The sequence below is a fragment of the Xenia sp. Carnegie-2017 genome, unplaced genomic scaffold, assembly GCF_021976095.1.
Source record: "Xenia sp. Carnegie-2017 unplaced genomic scaffold, XeniaSp_v1 HiC_scaffold_13, whole genome shotgun sequence".
NCBI classification, from domain to species: Eukaryota; Metazoa; Cnidaria; class Anthozoa; order Malacalcyonacea; family Xeniidae; genus Xenia; species Xenia sp. Carnegie-2017.
Genome location: NW_025813436.1, coordinates 4,142,172 through 4,152,306, shown reverse-complemented (window position 1 = coordinate 4,152,306; position 10,135 = coordinate 4,142,172). Strand labels below are relative to the sequence as shown.

General features: G+C 32.0%; 1 protein-coding gene and 1 long non-coding RNA gene across 3 annotated transcripts in view; both read left to right on the top strand.

The window, feature by feature from the left end:
* The window catches only part of LOC124449185, a 1,466-nt gene extending 1,157 nt beyond the window's left edge, over positions 1–309 (top strand). The window contains exon 2 of the long non-coding RNA XR_006949356.1: positions 3–309. This is a non-coding gene — a long non-coding RNA (uncharacterized LOC124449185). The remainder of the gene's footprint in view (positions 1–2) is intronic.
* A 3,871-nt stretch (positions 310–4,180) lies between these two features.
* On the top strand, positions 4,181–10,089 carry LOC124449076 (EGF-like repeat and discoidin I-like domain-containing protein 3). 2 transcript variants are annotated; one of them, XM_047000031.1, is made up of 5 exons: positions 4,181–4,369; positions 4,460–4,707; positions 7,488–7,518; positions 8,092–8,285; positions 9,419–10,089. In XM_047000031.1, exons 1-5 carry the CDS (start codon positions 4,288–4,290, stop codon positions 9,566–9,568), a joined length of 705 nt encoding a protein of 234 aa, XP_046855987.1. In that variant the 5' UTR covers positions 4,181–4,287; the 3' UTR covers positions 9,569–10,089. The 2 variants fall into 2 exon arrangements, with proteins under 2 accessions (XP_046855987.1, XP_046855979.1); XM_047000023.1 differs by having other exon boundaries at positions 8,092–8,405.
* Positions 10,090–10,135: the final 46 nt, after the last annotated feature.

Genomic DNA, 10,135 nt, shown 5'->3' with positions numbered 1-10,135 from the left:
AGGATCTTGATGGTAAAACCAAATTGTAAAGAAGAAACTTTGCCCAGTCATCATTTATCAGTACATTCGTATTCATCCAATGTTGTGGAACAGACATATATCGACGAGACTGGAATGTTTTTGATGCTTGCATAATTAAAACAGATCTAAATAAAGTACGTAGAATCATACTAATATTCTATAGCAATTGATTTAAAATGGCCACTTTACTCATATGTACTTAGAATTAGATAGGGAGAAGTGATACAACATATAGCTATTAGCGACAAAATAGATAGTAAGTTGAAAATAAATGGCTTTCAATCTTGTCGTCTAGCGTTCTATTGACTGTTTGCTTCATATTAATTGCTTATTTCACAAGGCAATTCTAGAAATGAATGAATTTTCCACAGCATATGTCAAGATATTTGAATGCAAAATGGACAAAAGTTCAAATAAAATAGGGAAACTGCATTTAGTGAGACGCTCGCTTTTTGATATACGCGATGTCCACAGCAAGAAATGCACAAAACAGCAAATTAACAAAACTATGTCAGGCCTTTCCTTTATGAATAGTACTATGATTCTACTAAAACGGATTGAACAATTAGTTTACTTGCTCAAGACACAGAATAAGAATATACAGAAGAGTCACTCGTGTCGGAACCTTTGATGTTTTTGTCCTTACGCATGTCGTGCCGTATATGGTGGCCGCCATTATTCCAGGCAGAAGATTAGGGTTTTTGACTTTTTCCAAACCTTTAAAATGATCCGAAGTCATTTCTTAAGTCAAAATATACTTGAAATCTTAAGTCAAAATATACTTAAAGTATTGATGTCATGTAATTTTAATGGTTGGAAACAAGTGAGAAATCCTCACTTGTTATATATGAAGTAATCGAGGAAAGATTTTGTGGTAAATGAAGAAAAAGATTGGAATTTAAAACGACCAAAAGAGAATAGTTATGCCAAGGACAGGTTATTTCGAGGACTTTCAACAATTTTTAGACGTGTTATGTAAACATTTTTTACCAGGCAATTAAAAATGTTATTGGGTCTATAAGAAGTATTATATAACGCAATTGCTTTGTTACTTAAAATAAGGAGATAGCAAAATAGATGTTTAAAGTAACAGGGAAAATGCAATATTTTACTAAATAATTATCTTTAATGAACTTTAATGAACTTTAATGACTAACAATAGGTACTCCCTATAGGGCTTTTCAGTAGCTATTTACAAAATTGAATACATATACATAATTGTCTTATAAATGTATGTAAAAAAGATTATTATTAAAAGGATTTTAAAGATAAAAGTAACATTATAAGATGGAACTACAAAAGATCTTTTAAAGCTTTCTTAAAAGAATCAAGAGACTTGGAATTTTTCACATCTTTGTCTAAATTGTTCCACAATTTGACTGCCCTATATGAAAATGTGCGTTGGCCCGTTGATGTTTTGAACCTCGGAATTTGAAATAGGTCTCTATTACGGGTGGCCCGATCGTGAGGACTCTTATGGAACTTTTTGCAGAGATATTCGGGGGCAAGGTTATTTACGCACTTGTATGTCAAGACTAAGTCCCGATAGTCTAGACACTGTTGAACAGGCTTCCAGTTTAATTGGCGCAAGAGTGGCGAAACATGGTCATATTTCCTGGTGCCCGTAACGATTTTACAGGCAAAGTTCTGCAGCAGTTGAAGTTTTGTTATATTTTTGTTGGTGGTATTATCTTACAACAACGTAAGGTATATATTACTTATTAAAATATATAAATACTTTACTAGGTTTCGGTCTTTATATTAAGCTTTTTGTTTTAAACTGGATTATGTGTGAAGGTGAATTCAAACTGGTTCCAGCTTGTAGTCCTCAAGTTACCAAACTTGGTCCTTGGTTGTTTCTGTCTATGATTAATGATTTGTCTGTAGCTGGGGCACCAACATGCTTATGGAAATTTGCCGACGATAGAACAGTTTCTGAAGTTATTCCAAAAAATGTAACCTTCGATTTACCAAAGCAGATTTATCAAATACGTTCTTGGACAAACGACAACATGTGAGTAACATGTCACAACGAGAACATTCAATTCATCAAAATTAAAGAAGCTTAGGGTAGATTTTAGTAAACAGCAACGTATACACGATGCTGTTATAATCGTTATAATCAATGATCAAGCTGTTGAAATTGTTCAGTCAGCTGATATACTTGGTGTAACTTTGAGGTCGGACTTAAAATGGAATAATAATGCTGACCGTATTACATGTAAGTCTCAAAACGATTGTATCTTTTAATGCTCCTAAAGACTTGATACGAAGTTGATATGAACTCTGTGAAGAAATTCTATTGCGCGTGTATTAGATCAGTTTTGGAATATGCATGTCAAGCGTTTAAGGGTAGCCTTCCAATCTTTTTGTCAGATGAAATAGAAAGAATACAGAAATGGGCTCTTAAAATTCTTCATCCTAACAAAAGTTATAATGAAGCTTCAAATATCATGCAATTGGAATCCTTATCACATAGGAGAGATCGCCTATGTGTAGAGCTTTTTGACTCCATATCTAACGATAGCGAACATAAACTTTATAATTTATTATCGGAACTCTGCCAGAATGATATACCTTTAATATTTAAATCCAAGTTGCCGAAAATAAAAACAAATGGATATATAGAAACTCTTTTATTGTGGTTCTCAAGCAAAAATTTAGCTTCTAAATTAAATCGACATTATGATTGTAAATTTCTCTTAGGTAGACTTATTTTATATTGACTTTCTTAATCTTTTTAATGTAAATAGTTAGGTAATTTTAAGATGTTTTTCTTCATAGGTGTAAATTTTATGTAAATTAGCGTTTAGCTGCAAGATAAAATTCTTTAATATATATTACATTACATTATACTACACTTCTTATACTACATAAATATTTTACTTGGTAGATCTTTAAAATAAAGGAAAACATGCAGCATTTTACCAAATATGTCTTTAAAGTAGAGGGAAAGATGCAATACTTTAGCAAATATTTCTTTTGAAGTGAAAGGAAACTTGCAACATTTTACACACCTCTGTGCAGGAGCAAGATGATACAATAGCATAACGTAGGAGCATATCTTGGAGTTGGAATGATATATTTTATTGCTTTGCATATTGATTGCTCAATATACGTAAATGTACGTGCACTTATGATTCAAAATTCAAATTTAATTTTATGTTTAAATATTAGCAACACATCTCTTTCATTACCACAAAAGTTTAGCGATTCAATTTCTTTTTACATGTTTTTCGTTTGTTTTCATTTTTTTTCGGTTGCCTTTAGTTTACACACTAATATGGAGGGTATTAACTCAGATCATTCCGAAAACAATTACGCTCTAACTAATATGACTAATATGAATGGAGAATTGATGCGGAGGCATATATCGGTCAATACATTCACGATTTAAATTCAGTAATTTTGGCATACCTTAAGATGACTCCTTCGATAATATATTTCGACAGTGTTTGATGTCGCTTTAGCATGACGCTAAAAATAAGAGCATGAAATAATAGTATATTAAACAATAAATAACAAAACGCCATTGTTTTACTCGTGTAGAACAGTCTATTCATGGAAATTTTCAACTTTCTTTCAAAACACAGTGAACATAAAACTTTTGAAGTCATGTATTTCGGAAGTGCTGAAACTAATGCTTGATATACTATGTTGCAGAACTGTAGAGAAATTTGATACAGCCTTTAGCAATTTAGTATGATATTTGTTCGAATTTTGTGGATGGGAGAAGCAGGAAAGTGTGGCTACGTAACTAAAAATGCCTTTTGGTTATTTATGTGTGAACAATCTACGACCACAAGTATATTGGCATCCTATATAGCTTATGAAAACATTTTGTCTTTCAAGTGTAGCAACTTCTTCGAGTAAATATCTTTAAAGCTGATCGTGTTGAATATAAATTGCGCAGTTTTTAATAAATTATTAATTTCAGACTAGAATATATGCGTAAACCCTAATATCCATGTTTATCGTGCCAAACTATCAAAACTGCATAGTTATTCATTTAAAACTTCACTTTTTTATATACTGCTCGAAATTTTCTCAATTTTTTCTTGCTTTAAGTTAGATAATTTTTTTACATAGGTCCATTGCTTTTGTTGTTGTTGAATATTTTACCACCTGTTATATTGTGCTTACACTTAAGAGGTCCAATATTCACCGCTTATTTGCTACAAAGTTTGTCTAACGTTGGTTTTATGCGTGCGAGTAGGTAAAGTGAACAGATCATTCAAAGACAGTATTTATGCAAGTTGTGCTAATATGTTATCCTTGTTGATACTTTTGTGGACAAAATTTGAACAAACTCAATCCGAAAACTACTGCTTTAATTCTTCTCTTGAAGGTAAAATTAATTGTACAATTCTAAAGAGAAAGAAAAAAGTTAGCGTGTGATGTGATCATGTATAGATTTTGTGAGAATCTTACTTTTTAGGCTGGCGATTAAATGAACCCGTTATATTAAAAACTGACGCGCAAAGTGAAACAGAGTGTATTTTATCTTGTGTCAAAACACCTTGTTGTCGCTCCATCAACTATAGGATTGGGTTTAATCAAAGCTGTGGAAACGAAGGAAATAAAGATCGTTGTGAGATGTTACATAGCATTCACGACAAAAATGACTGTTCCAAATTAGAACGAAATACAAAGTACAATTATGTACTCTTAATTTCGCCAAAAAAGGTATGCAAAAGTTTCCTTGTCAGATAACTATTTCGACGAACAATTAAAGTGGGAACAACTAGGAAAAAATTCCTATTAAACGAGTTGATGCCATACAGGTAGCTATTACATTACACAAAAACTTGATTAAAACTTAGTCAGGTATACTACAGTTTTCAAGTCAATACAGTTCAGTTATTATTTGACTGAATATTCATTTGTTCAATATACTTACTTTAAACTAAAAATAATCATGTATTTCTTGACATTAAAGGTTATTTATTTTTATACAAGGCGCAAATATTATGTAAAAGCTGCTTCTTAATTAAATGGATAATTGTAATATTAAAATTACTCATCGAATTTGGACGCATGGAATAGCAGAGACCTGACGCCATTAGCTAGCTACGTTTTAAACACGGCATAAAATTTGATACAAATTCCTTACTCTTAGTAGTCATTACTCTTTGAATTTTACATTGGTGACTTTTCTTTTCCCTTTCTTTTATCGAAAAAATTTTCTGTTCCACAAGTGTAAAGAATCAGACTAAGAAAGAACTTTCGCGCTTCACAATACGAAAAGCCTATAATATTAAATATTACCATCACGCCTTTCTTAGTTTTATTCATCTCTTTAATTGTATATTTTTGTGTTTAAAAATGCTAAACATCACCACAATCAGACGTTTTTAGTACATAACGTGTTCATTGAGTGCAGCTCAGAAACTGCTCTCCTATTATAAAAACGGCAAACTTGCTTCACCATTGATGAGAAGATTTTTGTTAAAATATTTTGATTAAGTCAATCACCAAGGAAAACGACCAACTTCAAATAATTTGTCAATGGATTTATACCGCCGTCCAATGTGTGTGAGTGTGAGTAAGCTTTTAGAATTTATAAGTGTAATCTCGGGACTATCCATGATTTCATTCAGGAAGTGAAAAGATCGTTTAGAAATATTTATTGCAATATAATGCAACATTTTTTTGATAACAATTCAGTAACTACCCAATCTTAAATAAATGGAAAAATACCTGCAACTCATGGGGATCAGTATGTACATATGCACTTTAATCTATTACATCTAATTACGAGGGAAAGAAAAGAGTCAAAGTAATGTTTAAGGAAACACATACATCGATATCTCCAAACATTTTCAATTTTAACTTTAATGAAATAATGTGCAAAAACAAGGAAATTATCAACACTCACTAAAACCCTTCGAAGCTTGGTACAAGTAGGTATCCGGAAATAAAATAAAAATGTTTAAAATGTCGGATAGAATTTTTAAAAGGCCTATAGCAACTCAGCCTCCAATGAGGCATTTTTGCTCCTCGTTGTTTACTGTCCATTTCATGTCTCTACCTAACTACCTTGCAAGTAGGATATCGGCAATAGTCTTTGCTAGCACTTTAAAGGTATTATATTAACAAGATCATAATTTGGATTATAGCTAAAATAACTTCCTAAGAATAAAAGCTACAATTGTCTATTTCTTGCATATTTTGTACATTGGTGTGAAAAACGTCGGAGTTAATTCTAACTTGTTATTCGTCAAGAATTATACGTCTTAATTTTTCATTGCTAACTGCAAATATTTACTTCAAGCAGTCATATCTTATGAATAATTAAATAGATAGACAGTGGCGTAGCTAGAGGTCGTGCTGGTCGTCATGTTGAGCATGACGAAACGTTTTTCAAACTAAGGTTTTTTTAACTCGCTATAAATTTTCAATATTTGTTCAGCTATAATGTTAACAACTACTAGCAAAAACAAAATCTATCTCTAATGCTTTATTTGCATTTTAAAACACTTCATATTACGCACACTATATTGCGTTTCTGCAAGATATTTGCCTTAATCACTGCCTTAAAGCACAAGGAACGTCTTTCCCCTGTTTTAGCCGTGCTTTAGTCATGCTAGCGCGAGAAAATATATATTCCTAAGGGTTGATTTTCTGAAAAACCTCACAGCTTTTTAAAAGGGGCTTAGACAGCCTTAGTTTGGTCGTGCTCTGATCAAGCGAGAACGACAAAAGCATAATTATTAATAATATAGGAGGCTGCATAGCGTCGTACGTATGCTCAATCTCTGAATTTTTTCTTCGGTCGTGCGCAATTTTATTCGCTCTAGTGTTTGAAATACTGCCGAAGTATTCATCGTTTTACTATTTTATTTGATTTATTTTTGTGTGTGAACATGGAAATCAACTAAGGACAGTCAAACGTCGCGTTTGAAACTCTAAGAGTCAGATAGATCACTTTTGAACTTTTACAAAGAATTTATCAGTTCACGCAATAGAGTAGAAAAACTTGGTTTGTATGCCGCGACTTACCCCTACGCTCACAATGAAAACGAGAGATAAAGGTTTAAAACACTTATGGCGTAAAAGGAAAGATTGGTTGTGCGGTAGTGTGGAGAAAAAGCGAATTTTTTATTTGCTTTAACTACTGTTTCGTCAAAAGTCCATGCGCTACAGGGACTAAAACTGATTATGTCAACATGCATCATTTATGGGCGATTGCCAAAAGCATGAAAAATCAAAGTCACACTTTGAAGTGTTCAAATAGGCGGCGACAGCAAAGACGACTTACGTTGCCACCAACTGTAGTGGAACTTAATGTATTGAGCCGTATTTATTGAAATCAATGACATTGAAACTCGCCGGTTTAATATAATCAGTCATTTAAAAGATAAGCCATGTTTAGCATTTGCTCTTTGATGTACTTCCCAAACATGGCCACTTTGATATGACATTACATGAAAACACTTTATTTTTTGATTTTTTTTAATTTTTAGAGCTTCAACAGAACATGTATTGAACGAAAAGGTCGGTTTGAAATATTTATACTAGATTCAGACTCCTTTAACAACATGATGTATATGTTTAGTGCAGAATGTGCAGAATGTGAGTATAACAAAAATCGACCTTAACCATTAAAAATTTGTAGCATTTTTATCTGATTTTCATTGCCTTGGAAAAATAGCTGCCAAACATTTTGAAAGGTTTTAAAGCATTAGTATTTTTACATTTATAAAATGCCCATTACATGATATGAAAGGAAGTCATACTTTTCATCAAGGTCCATGGTGTCTTCAAACATAAATAGATAAGACGGATTGCTTAATAACAATATTTCCCAAGAAAAAAAATCATAAACATTTTCCGAATTTACGTCATAAAAATTTTCGTTATTATTGGGGGAGGGAGTTTTTAAAAGTCAGCAATAAGTAGCTATGACACACGAATGCTGTTTTTACTGACACAGATAAACAAAATTAAATCCGATCTAATGATTTTAATACGTAAAAGTAACGTAATACCATATTACACAAATTATTCAATTCATCATGACCTTCATCGTAAATGACTTAATTGCAAAATAATTTTTCTGATATTTAGAATGTTTAAATTCCAAAGCGTTGGGCATGGAAAGTGGAGAAATATCTGATTTGCAAATAACGGCCTCGTCTGTGTTTTCGAACAAGAGCAAATTTAGGGGGTTAAACGCTAGATTAAATTCAGACAATTCTTGGTTATCGGGAAAAGCCAATCACAAGCAATGGCTTCAAGTAAACTTCAAAAAAAGAGCATCGGTAATGGAAATTTTAACACAAGGTCGTGGTTGTTGTAGTAGTTTTGTAAAGAAATATTTTGTCTCATACTCCAATGATGGAGTCACTTTCAAAAATTACACAAAAAACAAAGGAATAAAGGTACATGATTACAGCTATAGCTAAAACGATTTTATATAATAATTAGTGTTGCAGCAAGTGTAAATGCCTTGTTACTCTATACGATTACCCCGGCTCCGAATTTGGTAGCTATCTTTTTCAGACATCAAGAAGTGTGTTAATCTCATTCATTTCGACGATATTTAAAGTGGTGGAAGCAGCCATTTGTGTTTTCCAGACGATCTATTTATACATTTTGTATATATTTTCGTGTTTTTGTTTTTATTTTCACGTCTTTTTGAAATGTAATTTTTGCGAACAATCCAATTTGAGAAGTATGGAGAGTAAGGCTGTAGTCTGAGGCCATAGTCGGCTTTTTTATCTTGTCGGATGAAAGAAGAATTACGGAAAAGTAAGTAAAGGACTCGCAAAGATGTTTCTGAGCCGATCAAAGCACCTTTTTTCCGAAAATGATGCATGCCATATATTAAAATGACGTTAATATAAAAGTTTTTTTTTATGTTACCACGATTGTGTCATAACTTACTAGAAATACGTAATTTACGTTTAACTGTACTTATACTCCTCGATCTATATAAAAATAATTTGTGTAAAATGTCCTTGACGAATAAAACAAATTGTTTCCTGCGATCTATTTTTAAAAGTGCTATAAATCATTATTGTTAAATGAAGATATGATCTTCGCACTTGTTGGACAATTTAAGCAATTGTCTCATAAACCTGAAAAAATCAGGTGACTCAACGGGAATCGAACCCCGTTGAGTCACCTGATTTTTTCAGGTTTATGAGACAATTGCTTAAATTGTCCAACAAGTGCGAAGATCATATCTTCATTTAATTTCAAACACCGCACTGCATAAAAACATTCATAAATCATTATTGTGTTGTATGCAACGCGTGGGGTATCAAACGAGTTTTGGGTTTTACAAGCGAAAAATAAATAAATCGGTTGATGAATAAATAATTTTTTTTAACCATAAGCCAAGCAATTATGATTTCTTATTCCTTTCATTTTTGATCTCATTATATTTTAGGAGTTTGATGGTAATTCTGACATCGACACAATTGTCCGACAGGAAGTTTCCCCAGTTATCGTTTGTCATTACATTCGTATTCATCCAATCTCCTGGCAAAAAGATATATCGATGAGACTGGAATTTGTTGGATGTTTTTCGTGCGCTTAAGTAAAAACATGGTGTGTGAGGAGGGGGCGGGAAGAGATTGTTTTAGTAAATCATACATAGTTGCTACAGGTTTCTAAAGATAAATAATTCTCTTAGATTTTATCACACAAATTTTCAAATTTAAAAATAACACTCAACCATAAACCAGCTAGAGAAGCACTAAAAGCATATAAAATACAAGCCTTAGAATCAATGACTAAGAATAGTAGTTCTTAAAATGTAATGTTAAAATAATTTTTTCAATCAATACCGGTTTATAACTAAAATAGTTATATTGCTAAAAAAAAACTCTTGCGCGTTTACTTGGAAGTGATCACCTGTTAAATACTGATTTTAAAATTCAAAAATTACAAACCTCGAAAAACACTAAAACGACATCTGTGTATTTGAGTCTGAAAGTATACAGAGCAGTAATCTTTTTAACTTGCATGCTTCACAATATAATATGGTAAACATAATAATGTTTGGAGAGTGTTCAATACAGGAGTAAAAGTAATAAATAAATCGATAAAACAACTTTACTAGATTAATCAATAATTTTTTTGTTTTTAATTAATACAAGATGAA